This window comes from Pinus tabuliformis, chromosome Q (genome assembly GCF_031772625.1).
Source record: "Pinus tabuliformis cultivar Carrire ecotype Pingquan chromosome Q, CPIR1, whole genome shotgun sequence".
Taxonomy (NCBI): Eukaryota; Viridiplantae; Streptophyta; class Pinopsida; order Pinales; family Pinaceae; genus Pinus; species Pinus tabuliformis.
In genome coordinates this window covers 52724410-52748319 of record NC_142296.1, presented here as the reverse complement: position 1 = coordinate 52748319, position 23910 = coordinate 52724410, and the positions used below count along the sequence as shown (strand labels likewise).

The following is a 23910-nucleotide window of genomic DNA, read 5'->3' as shown; positions in this document are numbered from 1 at the left end:
TCTTGCCACGTGTTTCTCACCATCTGCACAGTCACTCCAAGTGTCTACGTGGGCCCCTCCTCTACGTGGTTCTTTGGTCCCCTTGGCTCACCTTTTAAGTTACAACGTTGTGCTACTAGGGAGTGTCTTTATTCATGAAGTGAGTATGTCCCCCTCTCCTCACCTCTTTATTTATAAATAGCTATAGAAGGCAAAATTGAGCAAAATCGAATATTCCAATTAGCCATGGCTAATTAGGAATATTACACATTCTCTGACCTTATGAAGATAGAGGAACAACATTCTTCTACCCTGGGTAACAGATAGGGTAACACCCTATTGTCGAGAGTTCCCTCAACCCCAGGAGCCCTCTATCTCAATTCCTTACCCTAGGAGTTCAAGCAGGGTAGGAAGAGTTTGCTCAGTCTCCTCGATCATCGTTGCTCTCATCGTCAACTTGTCTCAATAGTAGCTGTTTCCTGTTCATATAGAACATCAATTCAAATATCATGTCAGATCGTATATAATCATATGAATCACACAAGGATACCATAATCATCCTCCCTCTCAAGAAGGTGCCAAACACAACCCTGAGCTTGTTTTGAACAGCTGCACTGTCTCAATATATGAGAGTATCTCGGTCCCAACTATAAATATGGGACTTACTACCAATTGGATCATCACAATGTATCCATGTCATATCCAGATCATGCTCAAACAACTCTCTAAGGAGCTTCTATATCCTGCCTCACAGCTAGCCATGCTAGCAACATCATGATCAACCTCGGTCATGCTATGGACCTCTCATCCAAGATATCATGGCAGATCGCATACTAAAGCAGCATCCAAATGTGCTTATCAACAATAATCTCAAATATCAGCAATACATCTATGCAAATACATATCATAGGAGAAATATCTCATTCTCAAAATAGAATACCTTGTGCAGATATTTTAGAGCATGCTCAGCGGCAACTCTATGTGAGTGAAGCAACTCACTCATGAATTCATTAAGGTTTTGTGCACATCATACATATACAAATGGAGGTTCAAAACGGAACATCAATGCTTCAACCCTCGGATGCCATGTCAAGGTTAACAACATCTTGAACTTCAAATCAGAGTATCCAAGGATTTTTCATTTTCATTAATCAAAATATTTTGCAATATGGAATTTCTTTCCCAAATTCCAGAAATCAATTCATCATGCCATGATACATTATTTCGGGCTTCATAAGCCATCTCCCTCTGATTTAGATCATCAAAGGCTCATCACCTGTCACAAGTAGATCATCAAGATATAAAACCAAAACCATAATCAATATCAAAGCCATACCATGGAACTCGTCACCTTGACTTCATCAAATAACTGTCAATTCTAGACATATCTGGATTGCAATGCTCTAAGCATAATGCCTTGCTAAGCCAACATAATCATCCTTATATAACTCAATGTTGTACCATCAACAACAAAGTCAACTCATCAGAGTTTAGAAGCCAGATCACGACCATTATCAAAGTCATCATTATCATAGTATTAATATTGTCAACCAGGAGACAGGTTGAGCTCATATCAAATCATGACGTCATCATGCCAACAAGTCACACGTTATCAATCTGAAATTGATTAAGTCATTCTCATAATCATAATATAAGTCGTCCTGTCACTAGGTGCAAATGCATATGTAATATTCCTAATTAGCCATGGCTAATTGGAATATTCAATTTTGCCTTCTATAGTTATTTATAAATAAAAAGGTGAGGAACAGGGGGACATAACTCACCTTTAGAATAAAGTCACTCCCTAGTAGCACAACGTTGTGACTTAAAGGGGAGCTAAGGGGGCCAAAGGACCACGCAGAGATGGGGCCCATGCAGACACTTGGAGGGACTGCGCAGATGGGGAGAAACACGTGGCAAGAGAGGGACTACGTTGGAGGAGGTGGGCCTTGGGATTGAGAGAGGCCAACGCTATAAAGGAGAGGGGAGCCTCCTCATTTTGTCATTCGATTATGTGCATTTGAGCTAGTCATTTCGACTTGGAGCACGCTGGTTGTTTAGCCTGTCTGCAGCACTGTTTAGTGCATTGAGTGTCTCCGTTCGGAGATCTCACCCTTAGCCCCAGGGGACTTCGAGTGCCTACTCGGGCAAGGTAGTTTCTAGCAGTCTTTTGCAGTAGGATTGATCTTTGGCGTTGTGGAGGAGCTGAGCATTTGAGGACTGCGCAGTCTTGAGAGAGAGGGACGCAGTTCTTTTGGTGGGAGTTCCGGATTGGGGGTTTTGTGGAGGATTAGAGCTGGGAGATTGAGCAAGGGATTAGCTCTTGCATATTGGAGGATTTTGGCAGAGTTTCGGGCTGAGTTTTGGTGGATTCTATTCAGTGGCAGCGCAGAGCCTTGAGGGACAGCGTAGATCCCCAAAGGGGTGATTTTCAAGGGTCGGCTATTTCAGAAAAGCTTTCTGGATTTTTCTGGGTTTCTTGAGTAGAGTCTGATTCCAGTGTTTCAACATTTTCCGAGGAGGGGAACAACCCCGAATCCTCATTTTGATTTCCAGCAGTAGCAACAGCACGACAGTTCTCCAGCAGCTTGGATGCAGATCAGAGAGAGACCATTCCTTTGCTATTTTGAGTGTATTTCTTTACTTGCCTTGTACAAGTCGAGGTGCCATCTTTCTTATCACCTCCTGTACTCATTCCATTACTCAGTATAATAAAATGGCTTAGCATTTCTCTCTGCATTTTTTGAGTTTCTGCTTATATTTCATGTTCACATTATTATATGTTGTACCACTGTTATTTTTATTACTTTGAGTTTTCCGATCACTATATCATTTGGACGTGTTTGGTTGGAGTTTGCTTGGGTTTGAGGGATATCCTGGAAACGGGATATTATAGTGGTATCAGAGCATAGATCTGGCTCAGCCTGTGGAGCTAGCAATCTATGACACCAGGGGAAAAGCCCTACATCTGTTATAGAGGTAGGAGATACAGAGACACTGGGCGTAGGTTGGAGAATACCTACGGAGAGGGAGACTGTATTCCAGTGGTGGACGAAGAATAGGAGGAGCCTATGGTGGACGCAGGACAGGAGCCTGTGGTGGATGCAAAGCAGGAGGATCTGATGGCAGATGAGGACAGGAAGAGATTTGTGGACATGCTCCTCAAATCAGTGCAGGATCTGTTGAGGCAGATCAAGGTGATGGGGCAGAGATTCATAGCAATGGAGGCTAGACAATGTGATAACCCGCGGGATTTCAGGTTGGTGAGGGATCGGGCACATCCCACCATTTTCTAGAGTAGGGTGCCACTCCGCATGATACTACTCAACAAATGGCCTCACATGCCCCTACACTCTCTACCATGCCCACTTTTCTAGGAGCAGACACGAGGGCTAGAGCCCAGCAGGAGGCAGAGCCCGGTCACATGGGCGATTATTTTGCAGAGTACCAGGCCTATGGGCAGGAGTTCAGGGACGCTCTCTCATTCAGAGACTTTGTTCAGCTCCAGCGGGATAGTAGACCCCGCGACCATCACAGAGGACACCGACATTATCACGATGGAGACACCCACCGCACAACGAGTAGATTCCACTTGCCTACGTTTGATGGTTCATCAAACAGTTCGACAAGGTCTTGGGTGGAGAAGCTGGACATCTATTTCCAGCTTAACCAGATGTCGGAGGCAGAGGCCATCAAGGTGGCGACATTACATTTGGATGGTGAGGCCCAGGATTGGTGGTTCCATGGGATGGTTACACTTGAACATTCCACAGTGACGACATATGCCGAGTTTACTGAGAGATTGATGGAGAGGTTTGACCGGAGGGATCTGGAACAACACTTTGTTGAGCTGACGAGGCTCAAGTAGATAGGGAGCCCAGAGACCTACATTGCAGACTTCTTGAGGATTTCAGTGATGGTGCCAGATCTATCCATAGCACGGAGGATCTACATGTTTGTTGAGGGGTTAGCAGAGCCACTTTGGGGTCTAGTCAGGTCCACTAGACCAGTCACACTCCAGGATGCTATTAGTAGGACCCAGGACTTACAGGATGCCTTACCCAGGACCCGGACACCTTACCCCCAGAGACAGGCTTTCCAGCCTAAGGGGAAAGATGTGAGGATTCCGCCTCCGAAAGGGAATCCAGGACGAGCATAGATTGATGATGACGCCAGGAGGGAGTTGAAGAAGAAGCGGTTGTGCTTTACCTGTCAGGAGCCGTGGGCACCAGGACATAGATGTGCTGCTGGCAAAGCACATTTTATTGAGGTCTTCTCCGAGAGCAACGGGGAAGAGGATGAGGAGGATGATGTGGAGGTAGGAGATAGTCATGCCGTGTAGGGTCCCTTGCTTGCCTCTACCACCAGCAGCAGGTGGTGCAGCTTTTGCACCTACCGGAGGAGCCCTTGCAGCATTGCGAGGAGTTCCCAAGTATTTGACGCTACGCGTATGGGGGACAGTACGTGGCTAGCGAGTATCAGTTTTGGTTGACAGTGGAGCAACCCACAACTTCATCGATGCACAGATGGTTGAGCGGAGAGGTATACAGACAGAGAGCTTCGATGGATTTTCAGTTTTGGTCCTAGGAGATCAAACCATGGTGTGTGCTCGTTATGTCCCAGAGTTATCAGTGACGATTGGCACCTATACACTGACTGGCCACTTTTTCGTGGTCAATATTCCGGACACCAACATAATACTCGGTGTTCAGTGGCTTATCACTCTAGGGAAGGTCACGACGGATTGGAAGGCCCTAGAGATGGAGTGGGATGATGAGAAGACAGGGAGGCATGAGAATATACAAGGACAACACACATATCTGCCTCAGACTGTTTCGGCTCATCGGATGGAGGCAGTCTTTTGGAAGGGAGACATAGAGTGGGCAGTAGAGCTGCGTGCATCAGAGATAGGGACTACAGGGCAGACAATGCACCCAGAGATACAGTCCATCCTTGACTGGTATGCCACAGTATTTGGGGAGATTCCGTTGGGACAGCCATCGGACCGGGGGTTTGAGCACACCATTTAGCTTGAGCAAGGCATTCAGGCAGTGATTACTACCTCCTATAGGCATCCCAAGGCTTATCGGGATGCGATTGAGCGGGCCATTCATGAGTTGCTGGCTCTTGGGCACATTCGGCCGAGCACGAGTCCTTTTGCTTCTTCCGTGGTGTTGCTAAAGAAGAAGGACGACACATTGAGGATGTGCATTGACTACAGGGCCCTGAACAAGAAGACACTGAAGAACAGGTACCCCATATGCAAGATCGATGAGTTGATGGATGAGTTGAAAGGAGCATGGTTCTTCTCAAAGATTGATTTGAGATTTGGGTACCATCAGATTCGCATGAGGGAGTAGGACATTCCCAAGATCGCCTTCAGGTGTCACTATGGGCACTTTGAGTTTTTGGTGATGCCCTTCGGGCTAACCAACGCCCCAGCTACATTCCAGTCTTGCATGAATCACATATTCCGCAGTCACTTAAGGAAGTTTGTGTTGGTGTTCTTTGATGATATCCTCATTTACAGCAGGACTTGGGAGGAACATATCCAGCACATTGAGACAATATTGCGCATCTTGGAGGAGCAGCAGTTCTATGCCAAACTCTCCAAGTGTGAGTTTGGATTGACGGAGATGTTATACTTTGGACACATCATAGGGGTGGACGGAGTGAGAGTCCACGAGGAGAAGATCAGGGCCATCAGAGATTGGCTGGAGCCGAGAAACATGACAGAACTTCGACGATTCATTGGCATTTATACTTACTACTGGAAGTTCGTCAAGAGTTTCTCACAGCTTGCTGCACCCTTGACAGATCTGACGAGGAAGGGGGCATTTAGTTGGTCAGATATAGCATAGCGAGCCTTTGACAGGCTCAAGGAGGTTATGAGCAGCTGCCCAGTGCTTGCATTGCCAAATTTTATGCAACCATTTGTTTTGGAGTGTGATGCATCGGGAGAGGGGATCAGCGCAGTGTTGATGCAGGGAGGTCACCCTATAGCCTTTGAGAGTCGGAAGCTCCTTCCGCACGAGAGGTTGTATTCTATATACGACAAGGAGATGCTGGCCATCATGCATGCATTGGCCAAGTACCGGAAGTATTTAGTGGGTAACAGGTTCAGGGTGAGGACTGATCACAACAGTCTCAGGTTCTTTTTGGAGCAGAAGCAGCTACAGGAGAGGCAACAGAAGTGGATCAATAAGATCCAAGAGTATGACTTTGACATTGAGTATGTCAAGGGTAAGAACAATGTGGTAGCAGACGCCCTTTCACGTAGACCAGCCACGTTGTCTCTTATGAGCTTGGACACAAACTAGAGGGCTCGACTCTTAGTAGAGTACTCCAAGGACAGATTTGCATGTGAGGTTTTGGATGGGCAGGAGGCAGATGACAGGTACAAGGTGGTCGATGAGATCATCTACTACAGGGACCGGATCTTCTTGAATGAGAAATCTCAGCTCAAGAAGAAGATACTTTAGGTGTCACATGATTCACCATTGGCAGGCCATCAGGGGTTTACCAAAACCTACAGGGCCATTAGAGAGAGGTTCTCATGGAAGGGCCTCAAGGAGGACGTACTCCAGCATGTCCGGGAGTGAGACGTTTGCCAGAGGAACAAGGGGGAGATGAGCCATCCCGCAGGATTATTGTAGCCTCTTCCCATTCTGGAGGGGAAATGGGAGTGTATTTCGATGGACTTCATCACAGGGTTGCCCATGGTACAGGGCAAGGATTGCATCTTTGTCGTCGTTGATCGACTGACGAAGTACTCACACTTTTTCGCCATATCCGCACACTACACAGCAACACAGGTGGCTGAGCTATTCTTTAGAGAGATCTTCAGGATACATGGTCTTCCCAAGACCATCACCAGTGACAGCGTCAGCCGTTTCATGGGCAGATTGTGGCAGAAGCTTTTCCGGTTGGTGGGGATGGAGTTGACACCGAGTACCAGTTATCACCCACAGACGGATGGGCAGACAGAGATAGTTAACAAGTGGCTAGAGGGCTACTTGCGTAACTATGTCAATGGGTAGCAGCGAGCATGGCTGAAGTGGCTGCATCTAGGGGAGTACTGCTACAACACTACACATCACATGTCCATTGGTATGTCACCATTCTATGCTTTGTATAGATATCATCCCCTATCTTTTGCTGACGTGATGTTTGGTGCTAGCAAAGGCTCCAAGAGCCAAGATTTAGATCCAAGAGAGTCAGGATATTCTCCGAGCTCTCAAGGATAATATGGCTACAACACAGAACTAGCAGAAGCTGTATGCCGACAGGGGTCGGGTGGAGAGACAGTTTGAGGTAGGGGACTTGGTCTACCTATGGTTACAGCCATACCGACAGTCGTCACTGAAGCAGAAGGGGGCTGAGAAGCTCAAGCCCCGCTTTTATGGGCCATACAGGGTGATACGCAGGATTGGACAGGTTGCGTATGAGTTAGAGCTGCCCCAAGGCAGCAAGATTCATAACGTCTTTCATGTATCATGCCTGAAAAAGGCATTGGGACAGCATGTGACAGTGACAGATGAGCTACCACCCACGGATGATGAGGGGCATTTGGTGTTGCAGCCAGAGGCTATTATTGATATCAGGGAGAGGCAGCGACAGAGCAGGATGGTCCGGGAATTGTTGGTGAGGTGGAAGAATTTACTGGATGAGGATGCCACTTGGGAGAGTGAGAAAATTTTTCAGCATCCATCACTTCAGTTGCTTGAGGACAAGCAACATTTTGCTGGGGGAGACTGTAATATTCCTAATTAGCCATGGCTAATTGGAATATTCGATTTTGCTCAATTTTGCCTTCTAAAATTATTTATAAATAAAAAGGTGAGGAACAGGGGGACATAGCTCACCTTTAGAATAAAGTCACTCCCTGGTAGCACAAAGTTGTGACTTAAAGGGGAGCCAAGGGGGCCAAAGGACCACACAGAGATGGGGCCCACACAGACACTTGGAGGGACTGCGCAGATGGGAAGGAACACGTGGCAAGAGAGGGACTACGTTGGAGGAGGTGGGCCTTGGGATTGAGAGAGGCCAACGCTATAAAGGAGAGGGGAGCCTCCTCATTTTGTCATTCGATTATGTGCATTTGAGCTAGTCATTTCGACTTGGAGCACGCTGGCTGTTTAGCCTGTCTGCAGCACTGTTTAGTGCATTGAGTGTCTCCGTTCGGAGATCTCACCCTTAGCCCTGAGGGACTTCGAGTGCCTACTCGGGCAAGGTAGTTTCCAGCAGTCTTTTGTAGTAGGATTGATCTTTGGCGTTGTGGAGGAGCTGAGCATTTGAGGACTGCGCAGTTTTGAGAGAGAGGGACGCAGTTCTTTTGGTGGGAGTTCCAGATTGGGGGTTTTGTGGAGGATTAGAGCTAAGAGATTGAGCAAGGGATCAGTGCTTGCATATTGGAGGATTTTGGTAGAGTTTTGGGCTGAGTTTTGGTGGATTCTATTCAGTGGCAGCATAGAGCCTTGAGGGACAGCGTAGATCCCCAAGGGGGTGATTTTCGAGGGTCGGCTATTTCAGAAAAGCTCTCTGGGTTTTTCTGGGTTTCTTGAGTAGAGTCTGATCCCAGAGTTTCAACATTTTCCGAGGAGGGGAACAACCCCAAATCCTCATTTTGATTTCCAACAGTAACAGCAGCACGACAGTTCTCTAGCAGCTTGGACGCAGACCAGAGAGAGACCATTCCTTTTCTATTCTGAGTGTATTTCTTTACTTGCCTTGTGCAAGTCGAGGTGCCATCTTTCTGATCACCTCCTATACTCATTCCATTACTCAGTATAATAAAATGGCTTAGCATTTCTCTCTGCATTTCTTGAGTATCTGCTTATATTTCATGTTCACATTATTATATGTTGTACCACTTATTTTTATCACTTTGAGTTTCCCGGTCACTATATCATTTGGACATGTTTGGTTGGAGTTTGCTTGGGTTTGAGGGATATCCCAGAAACGGGATATTACAGCATACATCAAGGATGAGTCATGCACGTTCCATTTTTCATGCAAAATCACAACTATGATTACTTCAACCATTGTGCTAAGAACAAGGAGTCCAATTTCCACATAAGTCATCATGCCCACACAGTATCGATATCAGGGCAAATCAACAATCATCAAATCAGACCACTAGACATCAGGTCAAGTCCAAATGCTATGACAGAGAGATCTATAGTGAAAGCACATCTCAATCATCAATTCAAAGTTATTGTCAAGTATCATGACAAAACACTTTTCATATATACTAGTAATGCCAAATCATGCCAACCTCTTGTAGCACAAACATAGTGACATATCTATATGTATGTTCCAGTCACCTGCAAACACAAGTTCAGTCTACATGTTCATGTTATGGAAAACATTCAATCTTTTCCTACTAGCAGATTTTGCTGTTATCTACAATACATCTGTGGTACTGACATCTTCTAGGTGACCATCTGATTTTATGCACAATACTTTATTATATGATCAACAATTTAACTCAACAACTTCAAAAATCAGTGAATAGTGGAAAAATATGTCAGGGACATGATTCAGAGTTCAGACAGCGTCAGAAAGCTTCAGATGATGGTCAACAACAATCAAACCCCTAGTCTCTCCCTTCAAGTTAGCATGAGAGCGACTTTAGCTGCTTGGACGTTGTCTAGGCCTTAGTATGCGTGTGTCCAGGGACGAAATCTCCTAGATCTATGACTACGTCCAAAGAAGAAACCCTAATTTCTGTAAGGGCTTTAGATCTAAGATTCTGTTGCAGATCAATACTGTCAGATGCACATAAATCATACTTCAACAACATAGAATACAAATAGTAATAAGGGTAAGTATCTTGAAAAGAGGTTCTCCCTCTGATTGGGGATCTACATCATTCATCTTCATTCATGTAAGCAACTTGTCTCTAGTAGAGTCATGCAACAGAAGATCTGTTAGGTCATAAACATATGGCTGTCAGCATCATGACATCAATATTTCATCAAAGGCTTAGACTCAAAGCAGCAGATAGATCTCAAAGATTATGAACACAATAGCATTTTCTGTCAAGTCACTCCATCAAGTTACTGCATCCATTTTAACCATATGCCATCAAGACAAGACCATAGGCAGTAAGAGATCTAGAATATCAATCTTACACATATACCTCTTCACATCAAGGTTATCATGCACTTCATGACCAATGAGATCAGATTAGGCCATTCAATCATTTTTTATCAAAACAACAAGAGCGTCAATCACTCTTTCCATATGCTTTCATCATGCTTATCACAAGCATTACCAACAGACTCATGTATAAGAGTCAATGAACTATCCTTCTATATATGAAATCCATCACGACAAGTATCTAGAGTATCATTTTCTAGAGCCAATGTACTAGCCTTCTTTATATGATCAAGATATCCAACAGATAGATCATAGATGTTAGCCAAACATCAAGTGTATCAATGTATCAACATTAGATAGCCTCATAGAATTCAAGGTGGTCAAAATGTTCAACACCAAGTACATAATTTCATCATAGGAAACATAGAATCATAGGAAACATAGATCCAAGTCACTTTCATATGCATGTATGAGCCATTAAAGAAAGAGGCATTCTCATCATACCTTAGGGCTTACCGAGCCAATAGTTGAAACACAACATACCATGCATATCTTGTGGTATTCAAATACCTGAGCACCTACTCATTAGTCATAGGCCGCTTGAAGCACTTTGTCATCTTTTCATCAAGTACATCTTTATCTCTTTCTAGATCTGCATCTCAAAGTGATACTCAAGAAGGATCTACACATCTCATCTCATCAAGGAGGTTAGAAACATCCATATACTCAAATACATATGCAGGAAGTAATAAACATAATCATCAAATCCATAAGTCTAACAAGTAAGAAGCATCATAAGTAAAGAAATACTTATCTTCAATGAGAGGTGATCCTCTCCCTCTTGAACCAATCTTCAAGAGCCATCAATGTCCATGGTCCATATACCAATGTTGCCTTCAAGTATCCAACCGGGTTTGCTAGGGCTTCATCAAATCTCCCACAAGTGCTTGAGCATATTTTCATTGACCATACTATATCTCATGTAGTTTCCATAAACCAAGGTTTTCACTTCAATCCTAACCTCATAGAATCCATCAAACCCTAATAAAAAAGATGCCTAGGGTTTTCTTCAAACCCTAGAATTCTTTTAGGTCTCCACCATCCACTTCTTGCTTCCATCAAAGGTGTCATCATCAGGGTGATCTCCATGGATTTTCTTCAGCCTAGATCTGAGACCATGTTAATTTTTTTCTTAAAGCGACATTGGTCTTTGCTATGATAGTTGCATTTCATCATTAATACAATAATTTCACTCCATATCATCATTACATTATTCAGATCTACACCATTATACATCAGCATATGCAATTACATAGAAAGAAACAACATCATCAATTCAGTGGAACATAAATGGAATAGTAGAAGAAAGCATGCACACATATAAAGACACCAAGATTGGTCTGAGACCAGGGAAAAATCCACTATGGGGAAAACCCTTGCATATCTTCTTCTTATTCGATCGTCATCAAATGATGCATCAAAGGATAGTACAATGATCCATAACTTTATCTATGTAGCAAAATAATAATGATATTTGTGAAATAAATCTAATCATGCTAGGAATCAAAACCCTCATATTGATGGTTGTAATGTGCTGTCACAAACTGATTTCAATTGTTGTATACTGTTGTCACTATGCCGAACACTGCTGAGCACTATTGTCACTGTCAATGAACCCAATACATATGTTTGTAGCGGAAACTAACAAATCATATCTACAAATCTGTATAACAGTAAAGAGAAACCCAAATCTACCATATCACTGAAGTCAACTAAATCCAAGGTGTCAAATCTTAGATCTGAATTTTGGTCACACTCATCACGACTGATTGTGTGCGACCGAAACTCCTTGCTCGCTCTTTGTCACTGTATGTGAGCGACTGTGACTGCAGGGTCGCTCTCAGGAGGTCTTGATGAGAGTGACTGTGGCACTAAACAGCTAAAACCCAAAGTCGCTCCCTTACCATTGTTGTGTGAGTGACTGAGATAGCAAGGTTGCTCCCTTACTGATGTGCGAGCGACTGAGATGGTAGGGTCGCTCCTAGGGCCACCTTGTGCGAGCGAATGGGGACTAGAACCTTCTAATATGCCTCTGAACATAGAGTCGCTCTCAATGAATTGTCTCCGAGCGACCAGAGAGCCAAAGTCGCTCTCTTGCCTACTCTATGCCTACGATTGGGGACGAAAAACTTTTGTTATGTGCCAGCGACCAAGATCTAGAAAACCCTGAGCCAGAGCGAACCTTTCGCCTGTGATTTTAGACCCTTGAGCGAACTCCTTCCATCGAACCTATCCAAACCAAGACAAAAGAGAAGAGAAGATGTGTCTAAATGATCTTGTGGACTCTTCTATTTATAGGCTTTCCTAAGGGTTCACTAGGAGTTAAGACTGACCCAAGCAATCACCCACGTGGTTAGGGCCGACCCATTCCATAATACATGTACAAATAAAATAATTCATAACTCAACTTCCACTTAACCAAATTGGGTGATCTTTAGGTCGATTTTGGTCTTCTCGAAAAGAGGAATCTAATGAAATCATTGTCTCAGTCATTTGAACTGTCCAAGGTGGAATTTTCCTGCAGTTGAAAATATTAACAATTAGCCCACCCTTACGCATTGGATTGAGGGAGGCAGAGTTGTCTAGACATACCCGAGGGGATGGCTAGGTTAGCAGGACTGAGCGACATGAGCTGAGTATGACACCGCATCAGCTTGGAGGGCTTTTTCCTTCCACCGGGGATTGTACATTTGATCCCTCCTTTGGGATTGGATGGCCAGAGGTATTGATTTCGTACTCGATGGAGTAAGTTAGGCAGGTGGATACATCCATGGCCACATTTCAGCAGAGGCCATGATTACCAGAGGGACTCGGGGGCCAGACTGTTGTTGGGATCCAGGCGGGATTTCCCATCACATCGTAGAGGTGGTAGGTGATGGTAGTAGCTGCATGATGGATCTGACGTTTGGGCGCACACATTTCAAATCTCCATCAAAGCCTCAAACAACACTAGTGACACGATGGTTTGACAGGGAAGCAGAGAAATTTCATTAGTTGTCTTGGTATATTGACTGTGTGTGGAATCACAGGGTGATTAGCCTACTCTGGCAGGAGCTGGTAGGAGGAGGTGGCATTGACAAGCCACCAGCCAAGGCATTACAGGGAGACGGTGCTCTCTTATTGGTATATTGGACACCAGAGCTACTGATGATAGGCACAGTAGTGTCATTCCCGTTGGTATGTGAAGAGTCGAGCTACTCTGGTCTTTCAAGGCAGATGGGGATGGCATATGATACAGGGTGGTACGACAATAGGAAGTGGTACCCAGGGTGCACAAAGATATGCCGTAGAGTCTAGTGTTATGCAGAGGGATGTGACCTAATGCATACAGACCCAATTTTAGACCCTAGCATCTAGTGTTGTATAGAGGTATACAGTGATGAGAAGTGGCCTGCAGAGGAGCATGGAGATGCGTGGTTATTTGATGTAGCATGTTGGTTTGCATTGAGCGGCTCACATCACATCGAATACACATGGGGGTTGATGGTATAGGAACACAGACAGGTATTGAAGTTTCTAAGTTTACTTAGTTAGAAACCCTTCATGCACTTTTTTTGATTTATTCCTACCTACTTGTTATTTTTCTTTAACAAGTTATTTACAATGTAAATAATGAAAATAAACACCAGTGCATGCTCAACATATTACAGATCAGCAACTAAAAGAAACAAGAACAAACACACCACATGACACCATTATTTTTGGACTAATGTCCCTGGAAAAACCCAATGTGGGGAAACCGATGCAGCTATCTGAGGGTTTTCCTATTAAGCAATATCAGAGTACAATCTGGGTGCCGAAACTGGCCTACCCAATAGAGAATTTCCTTAGCAGTAATACCTCTAGGTTTCTAACAAATCTACTTGCTGAGACCCCGAATAATCCTTCCGGCAGCTACTTAGCACCAATCTGCCCCAGAAACCCCAGCGTCTGCCCAATCTGCACTGCGTAAGCCTCTCCTAGCCCAGCGTTGGCCCTGCGTCAGCCTATCTTGGCCCGTGTTAGCCCCAGGAAGCCCTGCGTCAGCTATGCTGGCCCCTCTAGTGCTCTGCGCAACACTTAGCTGCCTCTACGTGGCCCTACATGAGCACTGGCTGCTCCTACGTCTCTCTCTCTAGCTGCTCTACTCAATGTTGCACGAAGCGGAAGCGAAGCGGAAGCGTTTTTTGTAAGCGGGGACGCCGAAGCGTCATTTTCCAAAAATTTAGGAAGCGAAGCGTTTGCTATATATATATATATATTTATATTTTTTTGCATTTATACTCAAAACAAACATCCCAAATACCAAATTAATTGTAGAAGACATGAAAACATGCATATTTTTGCATAAATCAAGATAGATATAACATCCATTGTACATTAATGATCTAGAATCTAGATTCTTCTCCTCTTGTCTAGCCTTTGCCTCTACCTCGATTGTCTAGGGATATTAGTCAACATTGCCCAATTTTGATCAAACTACCTAATTCAAGACTTAAAATATGGTAGAAAAAGCTTAACATGTTTGATTGATGATTTTGACTTGATTGAAAGGTAATTTTTTGCTAAGGGCGTGCCGCGTGACAAAGGAGTTCAACAATTAACACCACCAACACTAGGGTACATATAGGGCTTGGTGCTCTTGATTAAATGCTAATCGCATACCTTCATACTTGATATAATCTATTGAAATGCCACAATCCCATTGATCCTGAATTCCTGAAAACTGTTAAGTCTGCTGAATTTTGAATACGATATGAAATTCTATTTTCTCCATATGAAGTCCAATGAGGCTGGAACCACTCTCAAACATCTTGAGTCATTTCATGGTAATGTTAAAAATTTAAGTAAAAGGATGAAAATGAAAAATAAAGGAGAATGTCACTTTTACTTTAAGAATTTAACATTACCATGAGGGAGCATCTGCTATATTTATATTTTTTGCCTTCATTCGTCACCCTAACCCAAGGTGGACCCACCCCCAACAAGCAAACTCACCTAAAATTAAAAAAAAAAATTGAAAAAAAACGATTTTCTAAACGCTTTTCCGGAAGCTTTTCTGGAAGCGTACGAGAAGCGTATGCTTCCTCCTCCGAAGCGCCGTACGAAGCGCGCTTCGGCGCTTCCGTACAGCGCTTCCAAATGTCCAGGAAGTGGATAAAAAAGCTGAAGCGGCGCTTCCGGCCAAGCTTCCTAGGCGCTTCCGAATTCGGAAGCGCCGCTTTCGGCCAAGCTTCCTAGGCGCTTCCGTACAGGACGCGCTTCGGGGCTTGGAATCGTGGGCGGGGGGGGGCGCTTCGTGCAACACTGGCTCTACTGCTTTCCCGACGCTATCTCTACCTCTCTGTCTCTCTGTACTCAATGCCCCTCAGCTTCTCTCCCTATCACTGATTCTATCTCTCTTAGCAAACCCCGCTCTAGAGAATAGAATGACTGATCACTCTGGTGTATTCTCCAAGTGACCCTTATGCCTCCTCTTATACTTTTCCTGTTGACATCTCAACGGCCGAGATTAATTCCGTAATCAACGGCTAAGATTAGATATGGCTTGATTCATATCTTTTGGACCATTCTAACATAGATTCATATTAATACACATTAATATTTTATTTTCCCTATATTCATATTAATACACATTAATATTTTATTTTCCCTAAGTTTAGACTTAGGGGCTCCATTAAAAATATTAATTATTTTAATATCTCCTGATCTGTTTAAACTTTAGATTCTGTCCAAACCCTTTCTGGGTATTGGAGATCTCACATGCCCCAACCTCTCCACCAAATTTCGTGGCTAGAACACATCCGATGCTACCCCAAATCTACACTCCCTCTTAGCGAGGACTGTGCTCTAGCAATACTCCTCCCTAAGTATTACTCTGATCATCCGGCATCGGTACTTGCGCTGATGCTAGGCCTTCCTGCCCAACATCCTCTGCACTGTTGCATCCTGTACTGTTGCCCGTGGTTCTACGACTGCCACTGCCGCATCTATACTACAGGTCCCTCTGCATCCATGCTGCGGCTGGTCCTTTCTCCTAGCACTGCATCTGCATTGCACCTCCTCTCATCATGTTGCATTGTGTTGTCTACTGCTGCACTACAACTCAGTTACTGAGAAGTAACTGATCTCCCAACTGACCTCCCTGTTGGGCTAGAAACACCCACTGATGCTGAAGCTCCCTCTGCCACTGACAAGTGCTCCCTCTCTCCGACCTCTGCGCTACTGCAACAACTCCCTGCATCTCACACCGTTGCACACCTCACTGTGCCTTCCTGCACTGGTGCAACACTCCTGTGCCTCTCGCACTACTGTAGCCTGCTAGCTCTGCGTTGTCTTGGGACTCCTGCACTATAGCTCTCTCTGTCGCTTCATCCGCATCCATCTCTACCCACTCAACCAGTCCTGCTACTCCTCAACAGGACTCCCGTAGCAAGGTCTAATCCAAGAGGCTGGGTACCTCGAGGATCTTGCCCCTCATTGCCTGTAGTCCATCTGACTACAGTTCGATGTCTCCCCACTTCCACTCAAGTGGCGTGTGCACTCATGGCATAGCCATCGTCTGTCAAAACTTCCTTCTTTGCCCGTGCTGGCGCTGCCTTAGTCTCGGAAGACTCTCCCTTACTCTTCTTTCTTGGACACTGAGTTGCATAATGACCCAACTCCCCACAGTGGAAGCACTTGATCTTGGAGAGATCTTTCTTCTTCCGTTTTTCTTGCTTTCCCTCAGATGCTAGGGCCACATCCTTCTCCTCCTGCTTGACCTTGATCCCTTTGCTGCTGCTACTTGTCCTCGACTGTTGTCTGATCTCTTCCTGGCGAAGATCTGCCCACATCTCGTCCCAAGGTGGGAGAGTTCCTCTGCTCAGGATACTCTGGAAAAATACTTCCCAATCTTTTGAGACAACATTCAAGTCTGTCCTCACCATAAGCTTCTGATCTGGTGTCGCTCCTATAGCAACCAATTGGTCTCAGATCTCTCCTATAGCAATCAGTTGGTCTCGGATCTCATTCAGTCCTCCGAGGAAGGTGTCAATCGATTGACCCTTCTTCATCTGATACGACCTCATCTGGTTCTCAAGCAGCATTCTTCTCTGCATAGAAGTATGCTGGTACAGCTTCTTGAGAGCCTCCCACATCTCAAATGTCGTTTCCTTCTCGGCTATATGTGGTACCACATGATCCTTGACCCCGTCAAGGATAATGCACTTGGCCCTCGCCATCGCTTCCTCGTACCTGTCATTATCATTGGGGTTGACTGGGATAACTATTACCTTCAAGGCGAAGTTCTTGACACGATTCCTGTCAAGCACTGATAAGATTCTGGCCTTCCAGACTGCGAAGTTCGATGCTCCGTCCAGTCTATCCTGGTCTCTTACCCCGTGTAGTGCCATGATGCTCCTCTACTTCCCTCCTGGAAGTTCTTTGTTCGACTCCTCTGAGTCTCTACTTCCCGTTTGGAAGTTCTCTTCTAGACTCCCTCTGAGTCCTGATTTCCCTCTTGGAAATCCTTCTGTCGCTTGTTGAGATGCCCCCTACTCTGATCGACTTGTGTAACTGCACTTCTGATCCAGGATCCTCGGCTAAAAACCCTTGGTAACAACTCCTCTGGCCCTGCTTTGTCAGATACTGTTCTGACTACAGTACCTCACCAGCTCCATTCTGTAATATTTCTGTAGCCTTCTAGACCCCAGCAACTGCCTCTTTGTGAACTAGTCAGCCCCTCTCTGCCTCACGCTGGCTCTGCGTTAGCCATGGGATGCCCTGCGTCAGCCCTCTGGCCCTCTGCGTCAGCAACGCTGGCCTCTCTAGGGCTATGCGCAGCTCCCAGCTTCCTCTGCGTGGCTCTGGCTGGCTCGGCATCACACTTCCTGGCTTCTGCGCTGCTAGAAATAGCTTCTGTCACCTCAAGACAACTGTTTTCTACTGCTATTGCTCCGCTCGGCTGATGTCTCTTAGTCCTCTTGTGATCTACAATCACACTCTGATACCATGTTGAAGTTTCTAAGTTTACTTAGTTAGAAACCCTTCATGCACATTTTCTGATTTATTCCTACCTACTTGTTATTTTTCTTTAACAAGTTATTTACAAAGTAAATACTGAAAATAAACACTAGTGCATGCTCAACACATTGCAGATCAACAACTAAAAAAAACAAGAACAAACACACCACATGACACCATTCTTTTTGGACTAATGTCCCCGGAAAAACCCAATGTGGGAAAACTAGTGCAGCTATCTGAGGGTTTTCTTATTAAGCAATATCATAGTACAATCTAGGTGTCGAAACTGGCCTACCTAATAGAGAATTTCCTTAGCAGTAATACCTCTTGGTTTCTAACAAATCTACTTGCTGAGACCTCGGATAATCCTTCCGGCAGCTACTTAGCACCAATCTACCCCATAAACTCCAGCGTCTGCCCAATCTAGACTGTGTCAGCCTCTCCTAGCCCAGCGCTGGCCCTGCGTTAGTTCTCTGAGCCTTTACGTCAGCTACGCTGGTCCCTCTGGTGCTCTGCGTAGCACTTAGCTGCCTCTGTGTGGCCCTGCGTGAGCACTGGCTGCTCCTACATCTCTCTCTCTGGCTGCTCTGTTGCTATCTCGGCACTATCTCTGCCTCTCTATCTCTCTGTACTCAATGCCCCTCAATTGCTCTCCCGATCACTGATCCTATCTCTCTTAGCAAACCCCGCTCTAGAAAATAGAATCGCTGATCACTCTGGTGTATTCTCCAAGTGACCCTCAAGCCTCCTCTTATACTTTTCCTTATACTTTTCCTGTTGACATCTCAACGGCCGAGATTAAGTCCCTAATCAACGGCTAAGATTAGATCTGGCTTGATCCATGTCTTTTGGACCATTCTAACACAGATTCATATTAATACACATTAACATTTTATTTTCCCTAAGTTTAGACTTAGGGACTCCATTAAAAATATTAATTTATTTTAATATCTCCTGATGTGTTTAGAATCTGTCCAAACCCTTTCTGGGTATTGGAGATCTCATGTGCCCCAAACTCTCCACCAAATTTCGTGGCTAGAGCACATCCGATGCTACCCCAAATCAACAACAGGATACGAGACAATACATGATGGCACAACAGTAGCACAGGGTATCCAGTGGTGTACATGGATAGGCTGCAGGGTATAGTGCCAGGTTGAGGAGTATAGGGATACTCGGTGGGATGCAGGGGCATATGGTGCTGCACAACAAGGTCTTGGAGGGTTGCCTCCAAGGATACTTATGGACAGACACACTGGGCATTCCTTTGGATGTAGTTCATCCAAGATCGACGGGGACGCAGATGAGCGATACTCGATGGTATCCATGGGGACTCACACGCTTGTCCTTCTTATACATCACTTACATGCACAAAAGATTTGGTTGTTGTCCTTTGATAGTCTGGGCGCAAGCAACGGGGCATAGGGATCTCACCCGAGATATTGGAATGACACTCAATGCATTAGGGGAGAGACTTCTTTGCAGTGGAATTGGGTCGATGCATGAGTTGACAGCCACAGGTTGGGGGATGAGATGATCATCTGCAGGGGTGGCATATTGTTCATCAGTGAACCTACGCCTCGAGAGCTAGCCACGAGGGAGACATGTGTCTCTCTTTCCGCAGGGCATGTCAGGACCATGCATGAACAAAGGATACTGTGTATGGCTAAGGAAGCTTTCTAGTATGTGTCCGACCTCCAGACATTGTATTGGCACATTATCGAGAGGGCGGATGGCAGACTCAGTGGTGATGGTTGGCAAGAGCAGGACGGGTCCGCATACATTGAGTCGATTGCAAGTATCAGATACCCATCTATTGGCTTCCTTCAGGGGTAGTTATTTGGCACGTGGCTTCCAATAGTCATCTGTACTACGCAGTGGCAGGCACTGGGCAGTTTAGCATGCATTAGATTAGTTCATGATATATGGTACCGATATGTTGGTTGCATGTAGGAAAGAGGAACGAGGAATAGACGGATTCCAATGGTTGTTAGATCTATGCCGCATCAAGTTTGGCTAGGGGATACAGGGATTTAGTTGGTTGACATGCCACTCCATCTTGTGAGGAGTAGGACCATATCAAAGGGTGATCTGGCTCACTTTGGGGTTGACACATGGGGGATCACTGAGGCCTCCACTATTTGGTGAGGAAGGCTTCTTTAGTTGCAACTCAGGATCAAGACTAGTGATGGGTGGGTAGATATTGACATCATAGAGACATCTGGGTAGGATGAGTTTGGCCTTCATCGATATTTAGCCTCTAGGTTTCAGGGGAGGAGGCTGCAGTGTGCACACGATGGGTAGCCTATTCGAGTCAGAGTGGCGCAGTGACAACACGGTGGTGCTTTTCTGAGACGAGCATGGGACCTGAGCATCGTAGTACTAGACAACTCAACGACCTTTAGGGATGAGCTGGCTGCTATAGGGGGAGATCACTTAGATTTTCCATTGGGCTTCAGTGACTCGCTGATGGCATGGGGGACTTCATTAGCATGGCAGGTTGGTTAACGGGAGGATATCAGGAGGAGCTCATGCAGGAGAGACTTCATCCCCACAGGGATTGGGCTATATCTTCAAGAGTTTACTCTTGGTGTGCATGAGGTGGACTACTTGCTAGGCTAACACCATGGAGAGTTGTATAGAGTCCTACAGTATCATGATTCTCTACTTATTGATATTATGCAGGGGGCTTCTATAGCTTATACTTGGTTGGATGGTGAGTGGAGCAAGGGGTGCTTCACATTGATCAAGATGCCTTGGGATCCTGGTATTGAGAGATTCCTTCATGATCACACAGTGCAGATATTGAGGCTGAATTAGTGGCACATTTGGGACTTCGATATTACTGGTGATGATAGTGGTGATTAGCAGGCAGAGGGGGTGCTTTCTTTCGGCATTGCTGGAGGACAAGCAATTTTTGGCGAGGGGCACTGTAATATCCCCAATTTTGTGAGCATGGGAATTTTGCCTAATTTTGGTGATATTAAGTAAAGGGGGAAGATACTATTTTGGAGAAAGGTGACAAGTATTATTTTATTGGAGATTGGCGGAAAATTATTATTTTATTAAAATGGAGGCAAAATTCACTTAGTGGAAAATGGCCCCCTCCAATAAAATAATAATTAAAAAAGGAGTCTAGAAGCATGGGGAGAAATTATAAAAGGAGGATGGACTCCTTTGCTAATCATCTTTTGACTATTCCATTTCACCTTTCATCTTCTCTTGGGGTTTTTTAGCACAAGAAGAAAAGTGTTGTTTAGCACCAAGAATTCCAAGTGGAATTCCACCTCTACCTTCGGTGAACTTTGAGTGTCACTCTAGGGGAGTAAGAAGGAGTCCACCTTAGGGCTTCTCTAGGAGCTACATTGCATACTATTTCCAGCTGGAGAGTGCTTCTCTTAGGGCGTAGAAGGAAATTCGAAGGAGCTGAAAGAAGCTAGCAGAGAGTGGAGTTTTGGCCAGAGAATTTGCAGAGAATTATCCATAAGGAGGACATGTTTTTCCTTGGGGATTTGCAGGGCTGAGAGTGTTGCATTTTGGAGGACCAAATTTATCTATTCCAGGGCCTGTGCAGGGATTTACTGGCAACTTATGTGCACTTGCAGAGATACAAAATTTGGGGAGTATTCAAGCTGGGATCTGCTTGGTGATTGAGGGGAGAAATTTGTAGGAGTTAGGGGGAATTTCTTGGAGGGATATTTGGACCAAATTCAGTAGCATCTAAACTATAGGGCATTTTTTGGCCAGATTGAGCAATTTATACTTGTTGGTGGTCACCGGGGGTTGGTGGATTCAACGCACACCGCAAACCCTTTCTTGGTTTTTGTGGGTTTGGTGAGAGGAGGCTAGGATTGATTTTACAGAATTTTTTGAGCACTTCTAAGGGCAAAATTCCTAGCGCCATTCAGCAGTTAGCAACATAAATGTTGGAGGGCACAATTTACTCTAGGACCATTTCCACCACTTGGGTCTGTGAGATATTTCTGGGATTTGTTGGATCTGGTGTGGAGAGCCTACATTTAATTTTGCAGAATTTTTGGAGTAGATTTGAGGGCCAAAATATCAATTCATCTACAGCAGCAGTGCAAATAATTTTCTGGGCTAGCGTAGAATCATGGTGGGGAGCTCATCTGACATTTGGGCAGCTTGATCATCACTTGGGTTTGGATTTTCTTACTGTAGCAAGTTCAGTTTCCTCTTTCATACTCATTTGTACTCTATTTGCTTGAAAATAAATAAAATGGCTCAGAGTTTTGGTGCATTTTCTCTTGTGTTGTGATTTTCTGCGTATGTGTTGAATTTCCTAGTTGTTGTCATAGTGCATGTTTCCGTTATTCACATAATATTTCCGTTAGGAATATTACACATCACTTTTATGGCATTTGGAATATGCTTTATAATATCAAGTGCATTAATACAATGTGCTTTATAAAAAGCCGAACAAATTGAAACTCCATCAATTCACTATAATGCTCTGCCCTATTCTGAAATTTCATTGGTTTTGTGTCAAGTAGATTTTTGGATCAAATTAAGAAAATGAATCATAAATTATTATACATTATAATATGATTCTTGATTATTGACTAACCTAGTGAATCAACAAATGACTTTAAATATAAAAAATCATCAATTTTTACATAATTATATATAAGATACAATCAGGATGACATATGTCTCCACAATGAGTATTTATGCAGATGGACGCAAATTATTGTGGCTTTCAATTTTATTTCCTGTATAATATAAAAATTCAGAAATGGGGATGAAGCATGTACCTGGTTATTTTCTACTTGCAAGAGAAGAGCATAAGCCAAAATAACTTCCTTGAACTGCATGTTGAAAGTGAGATAAATACAACATAGCAGAGATTAACATTGATAACAGTAGTTGACAGTAATTTCTATTTTCAGTTTCAAAATTCACATCTAGTGCATGGATTAGATCAAGAGAAAAGAAGCATTCTACTTACTTGCTGTTGTTCAGAGGCATCCACAAGAAAATGAATTGTCCCAAAACCACTAGCTAAAGTTTTCTCATACAATGTCCTGTTAACAAGAAGCTATAAAAAAAAATCATCGAAGACTGTATAGGATAATTATTTGTAATACAATACATTCGTCATGTAACTGAAAGCAATGTCTTCAATGATCATATAGCAAGAACAAATTTCTAGGGCTGCCATTGATTTGTAAAAGAAGCATTGAAGTTGAAATCGAGTGTTTCTGTCTGTTCAAAATATAATTGGGAAGCAAAACTCAAATATTCAAACTGAACAAAGCTTTTGTCCTTAGTCATGACATTTGCGAAAATATTATTAAAAAAAAGAGTTCTTGTGATGACCAAAATGATTATGATATTGTTACATATCAGGAGGTTACATACATGTATAGGCATGAGCCTAGATGTAAGGATATAGGCCCACATGCAAATGCAAGTAGTTGTTTAAAATTATCTATCGTTTGGCTATTATGATTAAGTGTGATGAAGCAAGAATGAAGCTTTGGCTTTCTTTTATAGCAGCTTGATCCAATCTAAAGAGGCCTTCTTCAAGTGATAGCAAGGACCACTGACTTCTAGTCTCTCATATTTTAATCCCGAAGGGCACCCCACAAAAAGAGTCACTTCAATTCCAAATGCAATAGAAGTCTTTCTATATGAGAGATTGGAGTACTTTGCAACTCCCAAGATGAAATAGTTTGGCTAGCAACATCATATCCCCTCCTGTAACCTGAAGCCTACCAATAAAGATAGGTGTTACCTTCTTACAAGCTTCCCAAATTTTCT

General features: G+C 44.1%; 1 protein-coding gene across 1 annotated transcript in view; it reads right to left on the bottom strand.

Annotated features, from left to right (window-relative positions):
• LOC149218262 (uncharacterized) overlaps nucleotides 1–23910 on the bottom strand; it is a 595146-nt gene that overhangs the window by 99432 nt on the left and 471804 nt on the right. Inside the window, exons 10-11 of the mRNA XM_089386517.1 lie at nucleotides 23096–23185; nucleotides 22902–22955 (exon numbers count right to left, since the gene is read on the bottom strand). Coding sequence (XP_089242643.1) covers nucleotides 22902–22955; nucleotides 23096–23185 — 144 coding nt within the window. The remainder of the gene's footprint in view (nucleotides 1–22901; nucleotides 22956–23095; nucleotides 23186–23910) is intronic.